Consider the following 27633-nt stretch of genomic DNA (forward strand, 5'->3'; position numbering starts at 1 on the left):
TTTCTGTTTCATCTGTTTCTACTAGCCTGTGCTTGACCCTCTCCACATGGGTCCAGGCTCTGATGGACCCTCTGGAGGTCACTCTGGCCTCCCTTCAGCAAGGCCTGGAGCTCTTTGGTAACTACCAGTTTATCAGCTTTCTCTCAGCAGAACTATGTTGATTCCAGATACCTACAGATTTTTTACCTTAAATATGCACCACTGGCAGTTTGCTTTTAATTTGAATTTGGATTTCGGCTTTTTCCGCAAATTAATTCTTTTGCCTTGTACTTCTCATGGTGTCTTCTTCCTGGACACCTCACCTACACCTTGCATTTTCAGGCTGTCTGCATTTCTTTAGAGGGATTTGGAGAAATGGGTGAAGTGTTCAGTTACACAATCTTTTTTATCTTCAGGAAGGCCTTTAGACCAAAATGGGGCATTAGGTGATTTGTGTGTGTGTATTTGTATATAGTTTAAGCAGTAGTTCCGTTTACTCCAGAACATAGAAGATGAGTATCTTCAAGTATCTCACTGTGCCTTGGTGGCTTCTAAGATCCCTTTTTTTCTACAGCCTGTTTTTCTTCAGTTGTGTTTCTGCTGAGGGAACTTTTTAGACAGTCATAGTTCACACCAAAACTTCTGTAGCAGGGATGTCTGGCACTTTTGTTTTTATCAGAGATGAACTTATATTGACTATAGTCTTGTATGTGTATATACCGACTATATTACGTTCTTTCTAAGGCTTCCCGATATCGTTTTACCTATTTCTTTACTTACAGTCCTGAACTTGCAGGGCAAAGGAGATTGCCAAGTGCTTGATATCTCAGATTTGAGATAATGTTTTTTTTTCTTTTTTTCTGAAAATAATTTGTTTGTCGAAAGAAAGGAGTCTTTTAAAACATTGATGTTTAAAATGCTAAAGATGCACCTGTTTTACAGAATCAAAGATGTAATTCCTTTTTTTTCTAGACTGTGTTTGATCAGTAGTCACATCATAGGCTTTAAAAAGTCATGTTCTTATGAAGGAATACTGGTGTATTTTTCTTTCTTAGGACAATTCACCATCATGTGTCATCTGCTTTCATTTAAATTCACAGTAGAGCTAGCAAGCAGGTAGGACAGAGAAAAATCAAGTTTTCTTGGTCTGCATGTCTACCAGCCTGCCTGCCTGGTTAACTTTCTGTGCAGCGTGGGGGTTATTGAGCCCATCGCATTCCTTGAGGGATGATGGCATGCTTCCCTTCAAAAGGGAAAGAGATTTGGCATTAACAGCTGATACAAAACAGCATCTACAGTGTAGTGGCAGGGTTAGGTTCCACATCCATTGCCTCGCCACAAGGCTGGGAGGAGGAAAGGCTGAGCCTCAGCATCAGGACTGAGCTCATTTAGCCAGAGACAGCGCGCTGACAGGTAGGATAGCAGCTGTGTCACTTACTGGTTCTTAAAAACAAATGAAACAAAGTGAGCTGTCTACCTGCAAAAGTCAGTTTTTAACAGAATTAAGTAGACTTAATTAGGTACCGAACCATCCTGTTGGCCTGTTAAGTACACACGCGTGGATGAAGCTGGGAGAAGGTCTGTCTGTCCTGTAGCTGTCTGGCCTGGGCCACCAGGCAGCATTGCTCTTCTGCCAGAAACTGTCTCCTCCCCTTGAACAGCAGCAGCTGATACTCAGACATTAGAAGAAAAAGTGTCATATTACATGGTGAATATGCTGGGTTGGTTTTTTTTTTTTAATATTTTGAAGATATGCGATGAGAAGACACTACAGACATTTTAATGAATTGCTGAATGTCTCAGAGAGAGAATTACTTTTTCAATGTAGAAAGTGCTGTCTTCATTTAGAGAACAAATTGTGTTTTGGGAAACAAATCTTTTTAATAAGGTCTTTTAAATGGATGACTAAAGGAAACAATAAATGTGTTAATGTAGAATGATTATGATATATAATTGATATTTGGACAATTATAAATGCTTCTTTTGAAATTCTGTTCTCCTGGCATGTTATTGGACAGGTTTGCTTATACATCAGCTGTTGGAGGATAGTTGCAAAAATGTTTTAAGTCGGCTTCATTTGACTCTTCTAGACAATAAAAAAGAAATCAGTTCTGGTCTTATCCATGATATGAACACGTAATGAAATATAGTAAACTTGTTCAGTTTGAGACAGAGGACCAGAAGTGACGTGATAAATATTTCATCTGCATTTCTTTCATCATGTAGGAAGATAAACAAATATATGTAAATTTTGTTAGAAATTTATGCTGATCATTTCATTACACAGGCGTGTGATTAGGGTATAACATGCAGCTACTGTAGCACTGAAACTATGCTTCATATGACACGCAGCCAAAATGATGATTAAGTAGGACGAACCCTTACACCTGCCTGACTTTGGAGATCTAGCTCTCCAGGTAGTCTCATGCACTCACCTGTTCTAAGCACAAAAATAATTGTTTCAGATATGGTAAGTGTGTCGGATAACTTGTATTGCACTGCATGCCAAACGTTGCTTTTGAAATACTTTTATTTCACAATGTAAAAAACTTCGACAATTGTAAAATGTGATAAAATTTCAGGTTGACAGAGCTCCTTGGATAATAGCGTTTATTTGAATAAACATAATGGATTTGTTTGCGTGCTGTTTAATCTTGCCCAGAAGCAAAAATTTGATTTTGTTTCCCAGACGTTTGGGGGGCGAAGTGTTCATCCCACTCCATCTGTGGCTGGCACCGGGGGCTCGTCCCCTGCCTGCGGGTGCGATGCGGGGGCAGCTGGCGGCCAGGGGGAACCTTCAGGGAAGTAATTGCTTTCCTCCCCCTGCCCACAGCCTGCCAGCCCTTCCCCTCTGCAAGGGGTCTCGGGGTGAGCGGAAGAAGAGTGTCCTTGGGCTTTGTGTGCACCTACGCTGTGCCTTGCTTAAACCAGGGCTGCTCCTCGCACCTCCTCTGACCGCTGAATACCTTTTCATGGGTGAGATAGCATTTGGCACCTTGAGTGGATTTTAAGTAATGGAGAATATAGTTAATAAAATACTGATTTTGGAAATAATACTTACATGTTGCATTTCTAAAACTACTTACTTTTTATACAATTCTGACCTAGAATACAAAATATGATTGATAAATTTGCAGCTTTGTATCAAGACATTTCTGTATCTTTCAGTCATTTTGCTCCTAGGTAATACTCAAAGTTTCCATCTGCCAGACTTAAGTTAGCTAGACTTACATACTACTTTTCTCCTATTTCATTTCTCTTGGAAGTACTTCTAAATGTCACAAAAAAACCCCACCATGGTTCTTCTTTTGAAGCTGTGATTTTGGCTTTTGGATTGTAACTTCATGCAGCAAACTGAGCTGCTACATCCCCTCTGGCCAAAACTGACTTCTGCAGCTGCGATCTTCACTTTCCTCTGGTGCTGCACGCTTATGCAAGGTGTACCCTGTACCAGCTGTCTGCTTCAGCCTTCCTGTTAGCTGCTAACCCAGGGGCTTGTTTGACAGACACGCTGGATCTCTCCTCGCTGTAATTTCTGGTGTGGTCAAGAGAGTTCGCGTGGCTTACTGAGCATTTCACAAAAGCACATCACTGAACTGCTGGTGTACCTTGTGCAACCTGAATACCCAAACTGCAGTAAAAAAAAAATGTTAAAAATGCTAAGTCATGCTATAGGGTTTTCAGCACTTAGGAGACCGTTGCAAGAAAACATTTTGCTCTGGAGAAGATTAAATTTTCTTTTTTTTTTTTTTTTTAAATAAATGTAATTTAAGACCTTATTGAAGACAGAGAAATGGGACTGTGTCGATGGCAAATGCTGGTGTTTCTCTTACTTTATTAGTCAGTACCTGCAATCTGCCAGATTTGAAGCTTCTATCTCTTTCATCATAACTTGTTGTGTATTTTATTTTACCTTGTTATTAGTAATAGATTAGAAAGTAGCGAAGACGACAGTTTACTGTAAAATTATTGCTTGCTTTTCTTACCTAGTAACATACAGCGTATTTTCATAGCCATAATTTGAGAAGAGCTTTTTCCAGTCTTACACATTGTTTCTAGCACTTTGGGACCATACCCAGTGCCTGTCCTGGGTGCATTATGCTCACCCCATTGGTTTTGTTACTAGCTCTTGGGTTTTTATTGTGGGATCATCAAAGTTTAACGAACCTCATGAGGGGCTTGAGCTGCAGAGGAGGTATGAGATATCCATCGCTCAGTTATGAGTGGTTTGTTTGGCAGCCTGCATTAAGGATCTTAGTCATTAATGACATGCCATGGAGATGGTAGACAGAGGATTTATTTTGTTGTCGCTGGCAGTGGCTATCTCTTAGGGTAGTAGAAGAACAGCAGTTTGTGGTGGCTTCCATGAGGGAGGGTTGACCTGGATTCGATTATCTTGCATTGCACATCAAGGGATTTTCATTTGGGTGATTATCATGTAGCAGTAGTCTCTTGCTGACTAATATCTAGTTCCCTGCCTAAGTCCCTAGTTAATCCAGCATTTTTTGAAAGGCAAAGCGACAGCCTTTAAACTGCTCTTACTACTCAATGGAAGGATTTTTGTCCTGATGCGTTTTGGCAGAAATCAATACAAGCCATAAGACAATTTAGTTTTCGTAGAACAAAGAAAAAGCTTGAGTATGAAGAATAACTCTTGTATCTAAAATGCATTTTGTGTACACGTGGTGGAAACCATTTTGTGCATCTGGTTTTCAAGCACCTATCCTGGAACAAAGCTCAGAAAGGTCTGCTGAGTTAATAAAATACAAGTTCTTTCCTAAACAGAGACGTGATGGCTTTTCCATAAATCTGTTTCTTGTAAGCTAAAAGTCATAACATAAAGACATAACAATTACAGCTTGTATTTTTATTGTGCCTTCTTTATTGAGGTACATTATGACATTTATCAGAAATAAAATTAAGCTTAGAGCATGGAGGGCAGTGTATATTCCCCATTTGAAAGCTGAAATTTAAGGAAGATTATGACAGTTGCCCTTTTGGCAAGACAAACAGGCTTTTAACCTGAAGGCAGGTAAAGTAAGATTACTTTAATATGGCTTTTATGAGGCCTGCCTGATCAGATAAAATAATTTTTAGAACTTGAGTTGAAGCAGTGTCTCATAACTTTCAGGATAAATAGGCAAAAACATGCATGATATATTAAACTTGCTTTTAATTTGAAGTACTGTCAGGCAGTTTTTAGTTAGCTGTTGCTGTAAAATTACCAGTTCTCTGCGTCTTTTTCTGTGACAACCACCTACTGTTGGTGTCCTGTGTGGTACCAAAACCATTTAGCCATTTGGGTTAAAATGTCATTTGAAAAGTTAAGTAAAATGATAAATGCCCTATACTGTCCAGTGTCGCAGTTGCAATTTACAACTTGAAACTTTCTCCTCCAATATTTTGTGCACTGCTCTCCTTTTTTGTGGTAGCTCTGTGCATTTTGCAATGGGGGTGCTCATGCTTCTGGAGATTTTTGAATATTCTAAAGAGGTGAGGTTTTCCGTTTTCTTCGGAAAAAAAAGCGGACGGAATCTGTTTTATATGTATGGAAACCTATCAAATCTGTACATTATTTGGTCTAGACCCAGGAGGGGACCTGTATGGACAGTGTGGGCTCTTCTGCCCACCTGGGGGTGGATGGACTCCAGTGTTCAGGCAGCAAGATCGCATTCATGCAGCTGCTGTGTATCTGTGGCTACTCCTGTTGGTCTTGAGAAATAAATATGTTTGGATAATTTTTTACCTTCTGGCATGCAGTTTCATTGGTTTTACTCTTGAATAATCTGAAAGAACGTTTCTTCCCTTCAAGACTAAAGTGGTTGATAGCGTCGTTGTAAACACGGTGACTTCTATTCTCTCTTGACTGCAAGGAATTGAAAGCTAAAACTTGAGCTGACTTATAGACAGAACTGTGTTCGTGGTTATTCAGTTTACTAGTACAGTAGAAAAGGCTTCTTTAAATTGTCGTTTTGTGCTATTTTCCAAATATTTTATTTGTTAGTAAAAGGTGCTTTTATTAACCTTTTTTTTTTTTTTTAGAATCTCGAGAGTGTTTAATCAATAACAGTAAGGTTAAAATGGAAGTTTTCAAGATTAAAGTTTTACTAGCTTGACTGTTTTGATGTCCAGCCACATATTTATTTTCCCACACTACCTGTATCTAATTCCCTCATCCAAGACAGTCGTTTTATTCACTATTTTTTTTTTTTTTAGGGGTAAAAAGCAGTCAGGAGTTACATATGTTTTGTACCATTTGCCTGTCATGCAGTTTCCCAGTGAATGTTAACATCACTTGTGGTTTTCCTGAGCTAGTAATAACTTCTGTTAGTAATACTAAAGAAGGACTTGTGAAGATTGCTTTGAATTGTTTTCTGGTTTTCCTTATGTTTATTCTATGGAGGGTTGATTAGGAATAACAGTAATGCCCAAGGAAAGAAGCCTTTCAGCATTGATGGGTATTCTTGAAACTGTAACTATAAACCAGTATTTTAGAAGATGTACTTCTAAAAAAATTGGATGTGTACTTTTTGTTTGTTTGTTTTACTTAGGGTTTTTTGAAAATAGCTGAGGTTATATGTGTAAATATGTTCTAGGAAAGCTTTGTAAGATCAGTTTGCTGTCTTCCTCTGGTTGTTCATTCACTGCACGTAGTTTAGGCAAGAGTCACAGCGTTGCTGATTTCTTTAGACAATGAAAACTAGCTGACTTAAAAATATTTGTCAGCATTTTTTGGAGATATTTGGGTATGTTCTCTTTATTCATTATATCAGACTGGGATAACCATTAAAATCATGCTAAGACTGTATTGATACCGTGTCATACATAGATTATATCCATTTTAATTTGTTATCTGGATTATGTCCAGCTTCCTCTAAATGGTGTCTCTTTTAAGAGAAACATGCAGCTGTTTGTAGCCAGAACACAGTTACTGTGAGTGACAGTGGTACCAGCTGTGTGCCACACACTTCAGTGGGTGGATAACTGAGCAGCGTTCCTGGAGATGCCCCTCTGTCCACTACGTTGACACAACATACAGAGAGGTTCTTCTGCAGCTTTTACAGCCCTCCATCTCTGCACGTGATAAATGGTGCTTTCTCCTCCTCCGCTTGGGCAAACCGGGACAGAAGGCTGAGCCTCATATTTTAGTTTCCCTCACAAAGGTGGAATATGTCTTGAGCTTCAGCTATTTCTGTCTGAAGCAGATCAAGAAGTTACATCTGTAAGAGAGAAAACTCAGAGGACTCAAGTCAGTTGTGAAGGTCTGGGAGTTTGTTTGCCGTACACCTGATTCCATGGCCACCTCTGCAGCTGGTGTGTGGCCGGGACAGCAGTGGGCTCACATATAACCCCGTGTCGGTCTTCATATCCAGTAATGGACATGGATGGACATGGTGCCCCAGCTGCTGCTCTGCCCAAATGTAGCCATGCATGCTGGGACTATTAAAGACATGCACAGGGGGATGCTTGGGGCATCACAGAACAGTAAAGCAAGATGTTCCTGTGGGGAAAAAATACACCAAAACTCTTTAGGAATAAAAACCCCAAAACTTGAAAAAACTCCAAAATGCATAAACGCATCCTCCTACTTTCCCACACCAGCCAGGCTGAAACTATTTTCTTCTAGAAGAGAGAGAGCAAAAAGAATCTATCATCCCCACTCTTCATTATTTGACTCCTGTAGCTTCCCTAAGTTGTATTCCTGCATGCTGAATGACAGAAGCTTGACAGGAGTCAGGACTCTGCAGGTATCAGTGGAGAAGGTTCATGTTCACTCTTCAGCATGGGAGATGTTATTGATGGGGCCAACAAAGGTCTCCTGCTTTGCTTTTTCGAGGCACAGCAATAACAGCCCTGGAAGCAGCGTCACTGGGTCTTACCTCAGTGTCTTTGGCATGCCATGCCACAGGCATGGGAAACCTGGTGAAAGAATGGGGGGCTTGTACCGAAAGCTGGGGTGCCCACAGCCTGGGCTCCATGGAGCTCCACAAACGCCTTCTGAGGGTGGACGGCACTGGGTGCTACGCTTTGCGTTTGGTTCTGCAGAATTTCAAATCCATCACAGATTGGTATGTAGGGAACATCAATAAGATTTGAATTTATGTAGTAAATTTGAGCACGAAGAGTAGAATTGTGTAAATACTTCATGCGAGCAAAACTCATTTAGTTTCTATACTCATTTAGTTTTTCCACAATTCAAGGGATGGAGTGAAAAACAATCATAATATAGACACCCACCTCTTCCTCTTGATGTTGATGAAATCAATTTGCTATTGACTTCAAGGGAGTAGTATCAGACTTTGTGCTGATGTCACAGCAAACATTGAAGTTGAAAAATGTCCAAAAATAGTGTTGAATTGAGTCACTTTAAGTGTATTTATCTTGAATCCCCACTTTGTGGCATTATTGCTGTAGTCTCATCCCAAGCTAGCATTATTCATTAATACCGGCTTATCCTCATGATCCTTCTTTCTCTTTGTCTATTTGTTCGGATATACTGTGTGTACACATTTGTAACCTTCTGTTTCTTGCTCCATTAATACTGTATTTTAAATTGCACTTAGAGATGGTGCATTTGAACCAGTTATGCAGTCAGACCAGGGTATGAACTCCTTTGCTTATGTGAGAGTCTCTGTTACCCTGTGTACCATATTAGGAGGCATTAGAGGGGACTAAATTCCTCAGGAAATACAGACTGTCTGATTTTTGAAGCATTGATGTGATTAACTGCTATGTAATACACTTGGTATGAATGCTTAATGGATAAACATTCTTTTGCTTACTCTAGGCAGTTTTACATCTTACTAGGATGCAATTCATTGTGCTAAACAGTGCGAATGTGAAACTATCATTAGAAAAAATGCAGTCAGCCAAAATGAATTCTGCCTGCAGGTGCAATTAAGGGATTGGTAAATCTACAATATGAAGTAACTGAGTAGTGATCTGGCACTGAATATGCTGCATTGCACTTTCCATTTGAAAAATGTTTACAAAAATACAGCAAACCTTTTGCTATACTACAGAAGCTTTTCCCTTAATCCTCTTAGCCTCTGCCTGTCCATTTTTGTATACAAGCAATGGCATTAACAGGCTGAACGGCTGGGTTTTGGTGGGAGCGGGTGCAACACTCCTACCGAACTAATGCAACACCCTATTAATTGGTCTCTTTTATGTCACTGCGTGGTGATATTAATGTGAATATAGCCATAGGCTACCAAAGGCTTTAAATTCCTTAGAATCACAAGCATTTTAGTCAATGTAGAAAAATACTTGCTTGTATTCGAAACTAAATAAATACCCTCTGTAACATGTTTCACCTTAAACTGGGGGATTATGTTTACCCTGTACAGAAGGCCGGTTGAAGGGCTGTCTAATATCTAGTGTCATACTTAAGCTGTGCTTCAACTCATAAGCCGTGTCCTTAAGTAATGAATAGTGTGCGGGCTGGCACTCTGCTAAGGAAGAGTTCAACACATCTCTGAGTTTTTCATAATAGAATATAACAGAATTTCCCACAGTCATCTTAGACCATGGGACTCTATTTAGTGATCCAATCTCAGTTAAAGAATTCATTAAGTAGTATTTGTCATTTTTAAAAAAAAATCCAAGCATTTCTTCATTTAAGATTTTTAGATGAACTTAGTTACTGTGAAAGGTGATGCTGGGACAGCTTTAGAGATTCAGAAAGGCTTCCACTATGGTTTGGCATGGAAGTGCATGTGCTTGTTGTGCTTTGGTCTGAGACAAGGCTGGAAAGTCTGCTGGTTTCTGGCACTGGAGATGCGGCTTTCTGGCTCACTCGTCTTTGCTGTGTCTGCAGCAGTATCGGTGAGATTGCCCATTAGTAACAAATGCAGTAGCTGCTGGGACTGAGACAAGGTTTATGAGAGAGTCATGAAAAACCTTTGGGGCAGTTGCAACTTTGCACCTCAAAGAGACAGAATAGGATTTGTATTGATGATGTAGTGTTGAGAAAATTTCACACCAAGTCAGGCTGCTTCCACCTAACTCTTTGATTCCACTTCTACTCTCTTCTCTGCCTTAAGTAAAGGGATATATAGCAATGTGTACTATTTATAGTACATTTTGTATACATATTTATATCTATATATAAAAGCATTGTATTAATTTTGTTCAGTTTATATAAAATGTATGAAGTAGACAATAAAACTAGAGTTGGATGAATTATCTGTTTAATTTATTTAGCAAATCTCTTAAATCCTAAATGAATGCCTATGATGACTTTTTATGCCCTTTTTTCCTTTGAATTATTTTCTTAGTGGTGGTGACATCTGTAAGTGAATAAAAGGAATTGCTTATGAAATTTTGGTTTTGTAGGTTCATTTTAAGTGAATATGCAGGTTACACGATTTTATCTCTGCTGAGATTTATTTTAAACAGAAATAAGACTGTATTATGAATAGTCAATATTTTATTTCAGATGTTTGCCTCCGAGAACGTTTGTGGCACTTTTACTCCGTGTTTGGCCATCTTGACATGTAGGCTGAGGGAGAGTGAGGTTTCTGGGAGAAGAAAAACTGCCATGTGGATTCATGGCAACATCGCTACTGTATGGCAATCTGTGCTAATTGGTACCAGAAGCAGCATTTACTCTTGGCTTGCTTGTGTGTCACACTCTTGAAGGCAGAAGAAAAATCACACCCTCAGTTACGATGTAAATTGGCAGCGATTCAAGGTTCTGGAAGAAATACTGCAGCAGATTCAGGAATAAATGTCTAGGGACAGAAATTGCAACTTTGCTTTGTGCTCTCTTGTCCGTTTAAACTTGTTTAGGCATGAGAGGTCCAGACATGAGTCTGTGCTATGTTATAATTAATTTGTCAAACTGAGCTCACTACAAACATTCTCATTCGTGTGCTTATTTTCATGTTCAAAGATACAGTGAGTTCTTGAGCATGCTAGTTTGTTACCTTGGCAATAGAGGGACTTGCCAAAAGAGTGATAAAATGTATCTGCTGTCACAATGGAAACGAGTTTTCTTCTTAAATATTCTTATTGATATTTTCATAATTTTTTTGTATAGCGTGACTATCAATGTGCTCTTGTTGCAACTGGTCCTTGTTGTGCTGGATGGAGACACTCTAAAGGTGCAGGGAAATGTTTTTTCTTTGCCCTGAAACAGGAGTGCGTTTACATTTAGCCAAAGCCATTCAGGTTTAAAGGTCGGTACTGCACTGCTGTAGTCAGGAACGTGTTCAATTGCTGTACATAGATCTCCAATCCATCTGGGATCTGTGACAGAAGTCTGGCAGGAGAGATTTTCTGAGGAACCATGAGCTTTATGGGAACACCATACAATGGAGCTTGTCTCTTGGCTTTTTTCCCTGCAATTGTCAAGCTACTGACACGAAAAATACGAGGCTTTTTTTCCCCTGATTTTTATTCTCTATTTCTACATTGTGGATTACTGACCAAAAATAAACAGTAGAAGATTTAAACAATTGCAAAGTAAATTTTTTGTCAGTAACTTCCAGAAATAGAAACCAGCATTAAAAAAAGGCAAGGTCAAGGCAAAGGAATTAATTACCTATTAATTGTACCTGTGAAGTACACCAAACTTAAAAAGTCTCCTTGGGGTTCATATATGATCAGTAAGACTCAGGATAGTCACCTCACTAGTTATTTATTCATCCCATTATACTGCTGCATTAAAAAACCAACCCACTGTCCAAGAAAATACAGACCCGTGTCTGCAAAGCTCATCAAACAGAATTCAGTGAAAATTATTTAGTGTGTACCATTAATGTAAGAGAAAATTGGAATATTCCATTTGTAATAATGGTTATGACAAAAAACATAATGAGAAGGATGGAAATAAAAAAAACCTCACAGAATTGTAGCCGGTCACTATATGCAAAAAAAGCAGGAATATTCAGATAACACTATTCAGATATCTTTGTCAACTCCAGGTTTCAGTGGGCCTTGTTGTTTTACTCACTCATTAAACCAAAACTGAGACATAGCAACCCTAATAGCTGTGCAAGTTGTGAATTCCATGCAAGCCATGTTTCGATACCAACGAATCTCTTCAAGTCTGACCGGGGTAACTCTTTCAGGCTAAGCAAGCTGAGTTACTTAGATTGCCTTCCAGCAAAAGGTACACCTAATATTTGGATACTCTGCAAAGTGTTGTATACCGAAAACATGGAAAAATAGTTTATTAAAAACAGAGAAATATTTTTAAACTTTTTGTGTTGAAGTAATTTGATATTTGCCAATGAGCGGACTGTTTGGGTTTTTGGGGAAAATAGCTGAAGTTTTTCCAGGATTGGTTTAGAGGCATATTTGCCCTCAACAACCTAGAGGCCATAAGTTGTTTGCTGTGTAGAAAAGAGAGAAATGGTTCATGCTATCTGTGTTTCTCATGACATGATATTCCTGAGGTTTCACCTGAGTAGGATTGCTGCTCCAAAGGGCAAGCCCAGTCTACAAGGACTCACACCCATGGGATGTAGATCAGTCTCCACTTTTCATTTTTTCGCTGTACACCACATCAAGATTGCGAACAAGGTCACTAGGGGTTGTATAATGAAGCGTGCTCAGTGTTAATGAGGCCAGCATTACATTTTGTATAGCTTCTTAAGTATATCAGTATTAATTTGTTTTCAAAGGAGCTTATCTTGTTCTCAAGCCCCTTAGAAAGTCTGAAGAAACAGTGGTGCGGGGCTATGGTCCCACTTGTTTCCAACAAGCTTTGCACCCAAGATAGATGCAGCATGGGAAAGTTCACATTCTGCCACTGCGAAGTTTATTTTAGTAGAAGTTTCAGCCTACAGGGAATTCCCTTTCAGCAGGAGTTTGATGTCACTGAAGGCACTTGGAGTAACTAGTTCTTGAATTGCAGGACACACTCTCTCTCTCCTTGGTTTTGAACTGCTGTTGGCAGTAGTGGTGGGGCAGGCTGCTTCTCAGGTGGTTTTGTTTTGTTAAATGCCTTATTCAAGTATTGTCCCAGTGCTTGTTGCTTTGCAGAGATCTTAGTTCCAAAGTCTCTGAAAGAGGAGCATTGCATGGCAATGGCTTTGAGTGTAATTAGCAGATGACTGGAAGTTATCTGTGTCATGTAGCCTTAGACTGGGTCAAGGATATACACTGTTGTGGAGGAAGGAGGGAGTGGCTTTGAAAAATACACTATATTAAAAAGCACAGGTGGAGTCAGAGGGACATCTCTTCCTCCTGATGAAGGAGGCAGCAGCTCTGCTGCCTCACTGGTGGAGTCAAAATGAGAGCTGGTGTCTGGAGAACCAAAGTTTCTCAGAACTTGTATTTGTAATACTTGAACTGCTGGATTTTTTATTTTTCAGATCGGATATTTTCAGGAGGGAAAGAGTCCCTTCATAAAGAGTGAGAAGAACTCACCCCAAGAAAAGAGCATCTTTTATCTCCTCATTGATCCTTGTTAGAGTAGCACACACAATATAGGATGTTTTCAGCTGAAAGAGTGTTGGTACTATAAAAAACATTTACTTATCTTCTACTTTACTTATCTAAGTAAAAATTTAACTTACCTTCAAGGAGCAAGGTTTTAGCACTAATATGAAAACCTAGTATTTCAGGAGATCTTAATCTGCTTTGTCATATAACATTTATTGGTAATGACACAGTATTAGCCAAATAATGGAAAGGATTTTTTTTTTTTTTATTCTTAGAAATTACTCTGTAAGAGCAGATCTGTATTAGCTTTGATTTTACTCTTCAGTACCAGGGCTTATTTTTACTTGCTGATTACTCTAACCTGTCTTAATTAAAAGTAACAGCCTGAAGTTTTAACATGGGGCACACATCTTATTTCCAGCAACAGTGATTTTGTATTTTTCTGCAATGTAGACAAGTAGCGACATAAATTGTAACAAAACTAGTACATCAGCAGTAAACCAAGTACAAACTGAATAAATAATTAATAGTAGGATAAATAACTTCACTGATTCTAGGAAATTACTTAATGAAGACAGGTGTATTAAAGAGGTCACACCTGAAACTGAGCAAAGAGAGAGTAAAAATCATATTTGTACATAGAAAATTTGAGATGACAGACAAAAAATCTGGAAATTTGGCCTTCCACTTGATTTAAGAGACCAAGAAGGCCACTTTTTTATACCAATATGTCAACCTACACAGAATTTAAAATGCTCAGGTAAGGGATGTGTAGTGGAAGAGCAGTTTGATGCAATGCTCTATATTAGTGCATCCTGTGTGGAAGGACTCGAGCATTTTAGCTGGGTTACTTAGAGTCCCTGCAGCCCCTCTGAGCTGAAGCACTAGGACCTTCTGCTTCAACAGCAGTGAGTGCGGTGGAGACGTCAAAGAGAGTGAGCAGGTATGGCCTTTCATTGTTGATACCAGGAGATGGTCCATGGCTACCACCAAAGCAATTTCATTTCCATGTTTGGGCCTGAAACTGCACTGTATAAAATTTGAGATACTAGTTTCAGTGAAATGAGCTTAAAAGTGAAGTCTGTCTGGTTGTTTAACTTCTTATACTGGGAAGAAAATCACAGTCCTGTCTCAAGCCTAATGGATGCGTGTGCTTAGTCCATGCATTTTAATGCCTGTGTCCCACCAGGCAGCGTGACTGTGGCAGGGTTTGGGGTTCACATCGGTCGGGTGCCTCTCCCTGTAGGCAGGCTGGATGCAGGACGTGCTGCAGGAGATGGAGCTGGATGGATGCTGAGATGTGTTGGTGCTGCTGCAGGACAGTGACACTGTGGCTTTTTATTAGACATTGTCTTCATGGCTGTTGCAACAGACAGAAGACATGATAGCCTGTGTTAGCTTCCTAAACCAATAGTATCTAGAGAGAATATTTTCCAGTTTGTATCAACAAGTTGAACAGTTTGGTCATGCATGGCAGCAGTTGCTCCTGGCTTTCTGTTGTATGTCAGAAGAGGACTCTCTGGGATGAAGAAGTCTAGGGTTTAGATGCTTGTAGGATTTCAGAAACTAAAATCTGCTGTGTAGTTCTTTGTGCCAGAGTTTCAGGCTGCTTAAAACAGATCTTTCTCCTACAGAGCTTTCTGAGGGAAACCCCAGGCTTGGTTTTGGTGTTAGATGATCAGTTTCTTTCAATATTGCATCTGTCTAATTCCCGTCCGTGTCTCATCCCTGCAATTGCTTCTTCAGAAGATTTGTCTCCTTGGTGCTTCCCTGCTGAAGCGTTAGTGACAGCTGATGCCCACGCAGACTTTAGGAGAGCGTGAAGCCAGGAAAGCTGGAGGAAGCCTGTGGTGGCTCCTCGTCACTGATTCACTCCCTTTGGCTGTGACAAAGTGACCACATCGCAGTAAAAATAGTCTTTAAAAAAGAAATCACCTATTTCAGATGTTGTCAGAGCTTCCTCTCCTCCCTGAAGCTATGCTGTAGAGAGACTTTCAAGCAGAAGATAATGAATGGTCAAGCTGTGGGGTTTTTTGGTTTGTTTGGTTTTGGTTTTTTTCTCTCATTTAGCTTCTAGCCACAGTTATCCCCATTGCTGAGCCTGCCTCCTGCCCTTGCGGGGGCAGCACAGAAGTGCTCCTCACAACTGCTTGTGCTTGAGGTGTAACACAGTAGGTCACTGTCACGTCCATGGACATGTCTGGTTCTTCCTGTGCCACTCTTATGGCTTTTCCTCACTTCTCTCCCCACGAGAGAGTTTTTCATCCTTAATGGAGGAAGCCCAGCAGTCCAGTTTAGTATATTCAAAGCAAGGGATTATTGTACAACTGTTCTGAAGAAATTGTCAACTACCCTGCAAATGTCCCTGTTCCTCCTCGCAGAGGGTAGGGAGTTGCTATCGCATGCTGTTCTAGACTTAAAGACTTCTCTAGACTGAGAAAGTACTGAAGGTGTCATCTATGTTTTCCTGAATGTCCAAATGACTTATTTAGCCACTATAATTCCTTATTTGGATTCTTGCTAGCAATCACAACAAAACTTGGCTGAAATTCGAGCTGTTACTGTAATTAATAATAATGTGTCTGATACAAAATATTTATGATTTCCACCCATGTCTGCATTAAAGACAACCTCTGAGTTTTCATCTTTCCCGAGGTCAATAGGGTATATATAGCAGAAGCAACCAAAGGAAATTGTTATTACAACCTTAATTGTAATTAAGGATGCCGAAGGATGAATCTGTTGTAAATTCTAGTAAACATCACAAGTGAATTCCATGGAAGCTTTTTTGTTTGTTTTGGGTTTTTGTTTTGTTTTGTTTCTAAATACTCGGAGAGGTGTAACCAGAGATTAAGATGATATATTGGATTTTCCTGAAAAAGCGCTTTCTTTAAGTAATTACTCAGTAGACTTTGTTGTAGTGGGTACTTGGCCAGTGTGATGGCAAAACCAAATCTTCTAAATCACAGGGGATGGGAGAATTCCCATGAGTCTGAAATCCCACACACACTGTAGGAAATAGCAGTGACAGACGTGGTGAAGTAGGTCTACTTAAATCAATTTAAGCATACTTTGAGGAAAAAGTTATAACTGTTTATTTTATTTTTAGCAAAGTAAAGTCTTGAATGACAGTTCTCATGACTGTACTGAGCAAGCAGTTCGTGACTGTGATGGATAGACTATTTCACAAAGAAATAAGATTTCCAAGCACAAATTCTGTTTTCTTCATTTTAACATCTAGAGATTAATTTAATAGAATCAGTCAACTGTTAAATGTGATTGTGCAAAATGAGGTAAATGTCATACAAGAATATCCTCCTCTTTCCCCTAATCAAAAGACATGTTGGAGGCAGTGGGCAAGATCATATGACCAGTGTACAAAAGACGGTAAGTTAATGCCAGGTAGGAAATGTAGACTATTTTACCCTGATGCTGTCAGTGATCCTACAATCTCAGATTGAATGCTTAGGAGAGATACTAGATAAGAGTGGCCTGATGTATTTGGAGACATAATGATAAATGTATTCACTACCAACAGTATCTTTAGTTCCCTTGTGTGTGCAGATCTAAATATTCCAAACCAGCAAGCAAGGTCCAAGAAGCCATCTCTTCTGTCTAATCTGGTTCAAGAAAGACCATCCCAAACAAGAAGTCAATACATGATTTGATGCTTCGAAAGAAAATTGTCATGAAGCATATTTAGTCAGTTTGCAACAAGTCTGAAATTGCTGCCACAATATACTAACGCCAGTCATTGAACAAAAGGAAAAGAATGGGGCTAGTTAACAAGATGTAAAGGAATCTAGAAATAAACATACTCATTTTGTGACGTGATTTTTCCCTGTACCTTACCCTCATCTATTCTCTGTCTTCAGTAAGCAATGTTTATCTGCATCTCTCACCACCCTTCAACAGCTAGTGTCTATATCTCCATTTTCCTTGAGAATATCCATCTCTGTTCTGAATTTGAAACACAGGTGTCTCTCATCATGTGGATAAATGAGACAATCCTAGCTAAACTTCGCTGTTGCTTTTAACCTGTAGTTGCTTGCGTGACAGCTGCACTTTAGACCTAAAGGTCTGTGGTCATACCTTAGCTCAGTAGTGGTTTAGTTGGGTCCAGCTTTACTGATTGATCCTTGTTTTGGTCGGAGTCGGCATGAATGAGGTCGGGTTTAGATATGGAACCCTTGGTGGGTGCAGTGGCCTTTGACAGCAAACCACCGGGAAGGGCAGCTGGAGGTTCCCCACCAGCCCGCAGTGGGGCTTTGCTGTGCTGTCCCCTGGCTCTTCTGACTGATCTGTACTAGCGTCAGGGTAGACTAGATGGTTGCTATGAGTTGTACATCTCAATCAAAAGATAAATGTGATGGCCTTCTGTCCTATACCTGCTGCTTTTTCACTACGTACAGGCTGGCATCGTTAGATCTCCAGGTTTTTTCTAGCTTGATATGGCTACATAGAAAACCATGCTAATGATTTTTCCTGTCTTCAAGTGTTGTGAGAAGCAGCAGGCAGGGGTACATAACATGAAGAAGGCTTTACCTTGTGTCAAAGGGGTTTGTGAAAGACTTGGAGTAACAAAAGACTTTTCAGAGCTCCTGTGTCAGGCTGTTAAGCTGGTGAGGATACCCTCTATTTTGTTTTCCTTTGTAACTGGGAGTTCAGACACCCAATGGGGTTAACAGTGGGAGCAGAAATTAATACATCGTTCAAGGCATTTAAGAAATACCCAGTGCAGATGCAATTATTGCATCTAGAAACGGAAGCTTAGGGAAGGAGTTGAAGGTGATCGCTTACATTTTGAAGGAGTTGGCTGCTTCCAGTTTCTCCATCAGTGTGTTGCATGGCCAGAACTTGCACATAGATTTTGCAGGTTATTTTAGACCAAGTAAATTGTTGTATTTCCTTATGCTTATCTCTGCATCAGTATCTTTTCTCCAATCTTAGACATACTAAAGCAGCATAAAATATTCAGCAGCATTGGACATTTACTATGTGACTTACCTTACTTAACTTTTGGATATATTTAAGAAGGCTTCTGAGGAACATGATTTAGTTAAACCAGCCTTTTTCTTGCATCAGTATCACTAAAATTCAATGTGAGATAGGTTTGTGGATTTTTATAAAATGCTTATAATCTCAGTCTTCTTGGAAGAGACAGTTTATTAAGTGTTTCACGTTGATGTAAAATACAGGAGTTAAAATTTCCAGAGAGTGACTAATGTCTTTTCTGTTTCAACCACTACTTTATGTGAAGCTGGGAGGGTTTTTGAAGTAGCTTTGCAGTAGCCATTACACAGTTACTATACTTACAATAGTACTGAATAGTATTTCTGTATTGCAATTTTAATATAACTACTATTTAAAAGAAATTGACCTGCACTAACAGCTTTCCGGGCAGGTGAAACCGCAGGTGGAAATGAGCCCAGGTCGTGACAAAGCCTCCAAGCATGGCTGTGACAGAGCGGGCTGGACTGCTTGAGATCTGAGCACGTGTAGCTGTATCGCGTGATGCAGTGGTTTATGTTCTAAGAGAAACAGTGATAAAGAAAAACGTGGCGACATGATTGTATCCTGTGTAGGATCCCTATAAAAGAGGAAGATGGGACATGGGAAATTGTTTTCCTTTATGTGAACTAATGAACATGATACATGCATGGGACTGAAGTTCAGAAAATTATTACTATTAATAATGTGTATTCTTTACTTACTGCCAAATGTGGACAGTTAAGTGAATTATGCTGTCAAACTCCGGCCTCTAAAATATGATAATATTATTTTCCTGACTGTTTAAAGTTCCTGAAGGTCTGAATAATCTCTGATTGACATGTTCATGTTGAAAGTGTAATAGAAAGTAGTGTAAATAAAAAAATCAGGTTAATGCAGTCAGTGTTAAATTACTGCTTTAAAGCAGAAATAAACCTGTAAACCTGGTTAGTTTAAAAAATACCCATGGCTGTGTATATTGCTATCCTTAAAAGGTAATACATAATACGGAGCATAATCTCTAACGGTATCCATAGGCGGCGTAAATGTACGTGAGTAATCTTGAGGTGTAGCATTGGTTAGATTAATGCAAACTGGAACTTCATTAGGAGAAAAGACTGAAACAGGCTGTATGCAGATCATAATTTCAATGTATTTTGCTTTTTCCTGTCTGTGAATCTTTTTTAATAGCACATTCTTAATGAGTTGAATTAAGTAATTTAAATATTGACATGTACAGTCCAACTTAGTAATTCAAGATCACCTTCTGCATTTATAATCGCAAACAATAAAAGTCAATCATTTATTCTTAATTGAGTTTTGCAACCAGACTTGTGCTTTACTGGAATGAAAAAGCACAAATTTAAAAACCTGAAGTTTGAATGAACAGGAGAAATTTGACTTTTGAAAGCCTTTTCATACTCTGCAACATCACAGGACAAAAGCAGTTGTTATTTTTGTAAGTTAAAAGTATTTTTGGAGTAGGTAACTGAGTGATTTTTTTTTTGTCTGTTTCCACAGGTTTTCAATACATATTCCAATGAAGACTATGACAGGAGAAATGATGAAGTTGACCCAGTGGCTGCGTCAGCTGAATATGAACTCGAGAAGCGTGTGGAAAAGCTGGAGCTCTTCCCAGTTGAACTAGAAAAAGGTATGGACTCTGTGTGCCATTTCCAGTTCCTGTGACACTGATCTATGAGCCCACACGTGCCTACACAGCCTTTCTTGAATTTCCATGAATCTGTTGTAGTCACCTTGCCTTTTTAGATTTCAAGCATTGTTTGATAAGGTATTAAAGAAGCAGTTCAGAGACATGCAGTTCTTTATTTCCATAGGGGAATTGTTTTCTGTCCCTGCATTAACACATGATTTTACACACTGTTTGATGTGACGCTTGCATTCTCCACTGGAAGAGTAAAAATAGCGATTGTTGTCCTGAGCTCCTCATAAGGGTCAAAGTGATATTTTTTGTGTGTAATTAAATGGTGGAATAATAAAGTTTATAAAAGGAAGCAAAAGGATATTAATGTTACTGATATGAAAAACCAAGAGGAACCAAAGAATAAATGTTTATCTACCGAATAACTATATAAATCAAATGTAAGAAGTTTCTGCTTTCACTTTCCTTTTTCACAGATGAAGATGGACTTGGCATAAGCATCATTGGAATGGGAGTTGGAGCAGATGCAGGCCTTGAAAAACTGGGAATATTTGTCAAAACAGTAACAGAAGGTGGGGCAGCAGAAAGAGATGGCAGGTAAACTAGACTCAGTATTTGAAAATTTTCCCAGCAATAGTTACTATGAATTATGATTTTCATAGGAAAGAGTTGTTTGCTTAATGTATGTCATGATAACTCAAAGCTGTAAAATTTGGAGACTTCACTGGTAAGGTCCAACTACCTAATGTGGTTATGAGAAGACACCAGGTCAGTGCACTGAGTTTAAAGTGTTCAAGGAGAACAGATTCGCCAAAGATGTGTGTTTGTGAATACCTGAAAACCCAGAGGCTTTGATGTGAATAAAGCTGGAGATTCCATGTTGTGTACCACTTTTGAAGGTAGTTTAGATTTTAAAGATGTTGAGCTTCCATGTGTTCTTTTGGCTTCAAATCAACTTTAAACACACAATACTTATGAAAATGAGTTCTGCTCAACATTTGATTAGCAAAATAATTAGTGCATCTGAATGCTTAAACTCTTACTAAATACACCTTCTTTCAAGTTTACTAACACAGGCTGTTACTTCGTGTTTCTTAGTATGTGTAGTCATCTGCTCCAGAGTTGAGTTTTTACCCCTACTGCACTGAAAGTACTTTAATCAATTGGAATATGAAGCTGTACCATAAATCTTGCCCACTAAAGAAATGAATTGGTGTTTGCAGTCTTATGTGATGCTTATATAAAACCTGCTTGCTTCTAGAATTGCTTACTTGGTACATGTAAGTTAAAGAATTCCTTTTGAACATACAGTATTTCCTATCATATGGGACAGAGTGTTCTGTGTATTACCGAATACCTGCCACAATCAGGCCAATGTTTCTCATAAAAAATTAGAAAAATGCTTTACTATGTAATCATTTAATAATGAAAAGTATTCTTAAACATCTTCCACCCCATATAGTCTGTTGGTTTTTCCCAGTGCATACACGTTGTAAATTTGCATGCAAATAAAATATTACTTATCTGATACATTAACAATTACATCTACTTATATGCATTCTCTACTTCTATTTTTAACCATTAGTGATTTCTTATATTAGTTATAAATTATACCAAATACAAACACAGGTAAATAGAGTAAGAATAAACTCTCAAAAGATGATACTGTCTTCTGAAAAATGTATTGCAGTAACAGGTTCCTTATTGATGAACACCTATAACTTTGCAGCCAGGCAAAGGTCGTTCTGCTGTGGAAGCTCCACAAAGGTTAAATCAGAAGGCTCCATATGGCAGAGGCTTGCGAAGTTTAGTAACATTGCTCTGAAACTACTGAATTATACCGTCCTTCAGACTGGGCTTGCACGTATCTTTATTGCAGATCTTGGCAATAAGATACCAGGTTGAATGCCAAATACTGATTTATCATAGGTTTAAAAATTATGAAGGGAAGTGAAGAAGCTGACACCTCAAGATGTGATGACTTCATCCATTACTTTAAATTTAAGCAACATTTTTCTAAAAGGTACACTTGAGCTGAGCCAGAAGGCATTAAGCTCATGACTGGCATTCTGTGTGAAATTCCCTGGCTGAAAATCAGATGTGCTTCCTGCTGCTCTATGATGATCTGTATTTTCTATTCCTCTCATTATTCACGTTTGAGTGGGCTATGGAAGTTAATGTACAATCACAAGTCTCTTCTTTCATTTCCCTAGATGGCAGCTGAAAGGAGCTTGTCAGCTGAGAAAAAGCATATCTTTCTTTGACCATTCTAATATTTGTGTTGGTTTTCAACTGGCCGAATGTTCAGTCAGTTGAGAAATAGCCTCTGATTTTCTTTCTGAGAGCCTGACTGATCACTCACTTGGGAAAGGGATATGTAATCCTCTCAGTCAGGAGCAGCCAGTTCTGTAATAAAGTGCGTCAACTGTAAAGGGTCCTGTTAACTTCATCTTTGTCAAAAGCCTAGTTAATCATTAACACTGATAGCAAAACAAAGTCTCCTTACAGAAGATAAAGCTATATTTCAGCAGTTGCATCAGATATTCTGAATAACCGCATAGCAATCTTCAAGCAGTCTGTTCTGAAACTATGTTTTAAAACATTACAATATTTATAGGATAACTCCCATCTTTTATTGAAAGACCCATCAAATCGTGATACAAAGTACTTGCCTCCCATGGAAACCCAAAATCTGTACAAAGAAGTTTCTGAGTGGTTGAGCACCGCTGGCTTGATTCATGTTGATGCAAACAAGCAGGTGGCGTTCAGTTGTCATATCAAAAGGTGTTGTGTGGCAGTATTTAACCAAGGATGATGCTTCGAGATGAATCCAGAGACAAGCGTTTTGATAAGTAATAAGAGAGATTATTAATAGTGTGTAAAATATGAAATAAATCATTAGACTGAATATGAAAAATAAAATATTTTCCTGGATTTAATTAATAGCTGCTTCTTCCAAATTATCATGGTGATGAGTCATTCACATTTTAAAGTACTTTGGTAACATTGAGAACAACAGTTTTGAAACATTACACTGTTCTTAACTTGAAGCACAGGTTAAATTTTTCAGTTCATCATACAGAGCAGTACTTCGGCAAGTAATTTGTTCAACTTTAGTTGGTTCACTTCTGTGGTTGCTGCTTCATTGAAATGCTGCTTCACATAGGCAAAGATTAAAGTCAGGAGCAGGAGAAAATAATTGCCAGAAGAATTATGAGTTTCATTAATGATAAAAGCACTTAAACCTCTCTAATTCAGGCTTTGCCAACTTAAGCCTAGTTTTTAATTTATGTTTGAAATTGTATTTGAGAGGCAGAAGAAGCCTAGAGCTCCTGACAGAGGGGGCTCTAAAGGGAAGACTGTCTGGAGAACGTGGCTGTGAGAATATTTTGGTCTAGATGGTACCTGGGGTGGCTTGTCTGGGGGTTGGAGCTGCAGGTACAGAGCTGGGGTGGGAGTGGGGAGAGGGGAGGCCTGAGGAGGGAGGTGGCCAGGAGGGTATGGCTGTGAGAGTATTTTGGTCTGGGCACTATAGAATGTACACAGTCACAGACAGGAAACTTCTAATTACATGTAATTATATAATTTGAATAACGATTAAGTAAGTATATGTTGTTTGATATCTATATGTGTTTATATATAAATAAAATACATGCATTTATAGAAAGAGAGGAGGTTTGGAGAACAATGGACGTAAAAATAAGACTTGGACATGAATTTAGGAGCTGTACAAACAAGAAAGAAGTAGATAACAAACTATGCCTGAAGGACAAGTGCAGTCGATCAAGGTAGAGCCACTTAGGAAGTTGCAGGCAGCAGTTCTTGAATATGACATTCCGTCAGCTGAAATACTCTACATATCTCTAGGAACACTACTAGTCCACTGAGTAGTGAAGTATGTTAAGTATTGTAGCTAAACTGCCATTAAAAAGGGATCTTCTTACACCATTTTGCTTTCAGCCAAGAGGGTGCCAGTTTCCCACTCAGTGAGCCCCAACTTCTTAAACTTCTTTTCTTGAACTCCTGTGGCCATCTAACTGAAAAAAACCCACAAACAACAACAAAACACAACAACAACAAAACAAAAAAACCCCAGCCAACCAAAAGAAACAAACAAACAAAAAACCCAAAACAACAACAACAAACCAAAACAAAATAAAAACAAAACCAGACCAAAACCCAGCATCAACATACAATAAATATTAATGTGGTTGGGACATTTATTAAATGCTTCAGTGAAAATTGAAATAAAATTCTGAGAATAAAATGCCTGATAGTATTTTCAAGGTAGGAGTCTTTAGGCTGTTGCAAAGATCATTTTTTCAAGGTTTCTTATATACAGGAGAGAGATCCTGCCCAGAAAACAGTGACATTCTGTGGTGTGAGGCTACCAAAGAATACACCTTGTATTTTTTTATTCATCAGTGGAGTGCAAAGAACTGAAGGTACAGCTTGAACACATGTAGAATTGCAATGCATTGCTTCAGACTTGACAAAGAAATTAGTACTCTAAGTCAAAATGCTTCAGCCCTCTTTTGAAGCCTCTGTTCTTCTTTGAAAAGAAGTCTTATCACTAAGATACCCTAAGATATTAAATACCTCAATCTAGGTATTTTCATATAATTTAAATGGGATTTTTTCATAGCTGTTTCTTTCTTCCTTCATAAACTGTATTGTTTGGATCAGTAGCATTCCTATTAAGTGCTTGAAAATTGTTCCCTTTGACTAGTTCTGAATGTGGTGGGGGTTTTTTTTGTTTTTAATTTTTGAAACTACAGGAGTTCATGCATTTCTAGAGCATATTTTAGTATAGCAGTCCTCCTTCCAAGAATTTGTAATCCAGATGAGTCCAGTTCCTGCTCTAGGGATTTCATAGCAGTGCCTCCTTCAGATAAAAGCAGCATGGTTTTTATTCCAGCTAACTTTTCCTCCTTCAAACAGTGTATTCACTGTAAGTAGGTGTTTGGTTTCAGAGAGAGTCCTCATTAAAACACTCCAAGGGCTTATTATTGTGTGCAGCAAGATCACACTTACACTGGGAATTCATCTTTTTGGAGCAAGTTAGATTAAATATTTTAAGAGAGTAGGTCACAATTTAATCTAATGCACAAGCTCTTTTCTCTGCAGATGAGCAGGTTGTTTTAGTTAAATATTGCATTTTTTTCCATTAGCGTGAAATACCAGAGCTATGTCCTATGCTGTTTTTCAGGGTTGGCTTAGGAAAGAATGATATAAGAACTGTTCAAGTATCTTGTTTAATTTAAGTCATATGACAAATTCAAGAGTTTGTGTTGCTGTATTTATATGCAAGGAAAGTGACTGGATGATTGATGCTATTAATTGTAATGGTGACTTTTGAAGCTGGATTTATGAGACGTCTGCATGCAAGGAATGATGCATTTTTCATGTTTATCTCCATCATTTTATGACTGAGTTTTTGTTTAAAGCCTTTGTTTAAAACCAAACTAAAAAGATCTCCGTATGCTAAGTTTTGCTGAAAATTCACCAAGAAATCACAGAGTTATTTATATATTTGTGTTTGTCCCCTGAAAGGATCCAAGTGAATGACCAAATTGTGGAAGTTGATGGCATCAGTCTGGTTGGTGTTACACAAAATTTTGCTGCAACTGTCCTTAGAAACACCAAAGGGAAAGTCAGGTGAGTATTTTACAAGAAGATAAACTGTGATGGAATACTTAAGCTTACCTGGCATCTTTCACAGGAGTGTCAGTTTGTCCAAGTGGAATCAGAGTTTTTTGGCCTCTGTGTCTTCTCTGCTCTTATCCTAAGAGCTATGGTATTACAGATGGGTGTTTTGGCTTAAATTTTAAAAAATGACCACTGAAACAAGCTGAAATTGCATATAGAATACGAGTCTTTGCTCATCTAGATCTCCATGGACCTCAGACTGTTTCTGTTACCTGGAATGATGGAGGTCACAGGTGTTGGTCAGATTGGAAACCGTGCTGCCACTGATCACCTCCCTGCACCATCTCTGGCTTTCTGTCAGTTCCTGTGCTGTGGTGCATTGAAAGGCATCCCTGTAAAAATCCATAAGTAATGAATAGGCTAGAAAACATAACACGTGCTGCAAGTAAAAGTCTAAACTAATGTAGATGCAAAGCTGTAAAATGTTTGTAAATTAATAAGAACAGTATTTCCCTAGAAATGAACTGGTTTGCTGTTTAAAAACCTATGCAGTCTCATAGCTTTCCTGTTTCATAGCTTGTTCAGTTCAGCAAAGATTTAACTCTACAAAATAAATCCATAAACATCTTTGACATATTGCAAAGCAGCAGCCATTCTATAGTCATCCTTTGGTTCTCTCTCAAAATCCTCTCTAGTGAGTACAGCTGAATTGTTTAATTAACGAGTTTGGGGCTGATGTCTTTTGAACTGTGACTGAACTACTGATGGTAATATCTGCACTGCCCACCCTATAGTGGTGGTATATGCTGGCGTGCACATTTCCACGGTAACTCCATAGCTGTTCCGCATGACATTAAGCAATAATGTTAGGATGTGGATTCTGCAAAGAATCTTAGGGGAGGTTGATCAACATTTTACTTGAAAGAGGTTATTTAGGAAAAAAAAAATCAGAAATTGTGGTACAATTACAGGTGAATATATTTTTGTGTAACATTCACAGGTTAAGCTACATCAGTGTTATTTCTGCAAAGACTGACACATGCTGTGAGTGTTTTTACTGAGTTGACTATAAAAATGAGTACATACTTTATTAGGTTTTCTGCAGAGTTGGGACCTTTGATCATATAATCTTTATGACAGAATAATGTCCTCCTGTGCTTTGGTACGCAAAGCAAATGGTATATGTATTTTGTGATTCATGTTTTAGCTAAAGAAAACAAACGAAAAAAGAAAGCACTCACATACAACACATGTATTATACACATTTATAATTGATTTAGTGTGTGTAATTATTATTGCGTAAGTTACAGAGTAGAATACTTGCTTCCATGGAGAAATAACGGGTTTGGAGGAAGGAAGAAACATAAAATGATTTTTCACACAGAATGCTCTGCTCTTGGGAAGTAAATTAGAGTCAGACAGGTTGCAATCTAGACCCTTTTGTCATAAAATAGTGGACTGTAAAAAGTATTTCGTCATTGTTGTTGAGCTCACATTGTCAAGTGTACTATGTATCCTGTGCACAGGGATCATTGGCTTGTGACACGTCTCATTTATCAAGGAAAGATTTGAGCTTCTACATTTTTTCCTTTTAAGTAATCTTAAGATATTGAGCTTTCCTGAGAAAAATGATCTAGTGCATTAGTGTCACAACTAGATAAGGAACCTCATAAAAATATTCAATTAAAAATAAACATAAATTGTATTACGAATTATGATATAAAATAATAATAATATTACATAAAACATATGTGTAATTATCTATATGCACAGCGCCATACTGTGTGGTTAGCAGCCTCTTACTAATGTGTATGTCTAATTAGAAGAAAAGAATGGGTAGAATTTGGTGTAACTCCCCTTATTTTTGCTTCATTTAAAAGCTCATGGTAAGAAAGCTCAGAAAGACTACTCTTCTGCTTTACACAGGCCGGCTGAGAAATGCATGATTTTTTAGCTGG

At 38.5% G+C, this 27633-nt stretch overlaps 1 protein-coding gene across 5 annotated transcripts in view; it reads left to right on the forward strand.

Annotated features, from left to right (window-relative positions):
• PPP1R9A (protein phosphatase 1 regulatory subunit 9A) overlaps positions 1–27633 on the forward strand; it is a 140182-nt gene that overhangs the window by 53974 nt on the left and 58575 nt on the right. For all 5 annotated transcript variants that reach the window (XM_065627546.1, XM_065627545.1, XM_065627548.1 and 2 more), the window contains exons 3-5: positions 19885–20017; positions 20503–20623; positions 25580–25684. In XM_065627546.1, coding sequence (XP_065483618.1) covers positions 19885–20017; positions 20503–20623; positions 25580–25684 — 359 coding nt within the window. The remainder of the gene's footprint in view (positions 1–19884; positions 20018–20502; positions 20624–25579; positions 25685–27633) is intronic.

Source organism: Caloenas nicobarica, chromosome 2 (genome assembly GCF_036013445.1).
Source record: "Caloenas nicobarica isolate bCalNic1 chromosome 2, bCalNic1.hap1, whole genome shotgun sequence".
Lineage (NCBI taxonomy): Eukaryota > Metazoa > Chordata > Aves > Columbiformes > Columbidae > Caloenas > Caloenas nicobarica.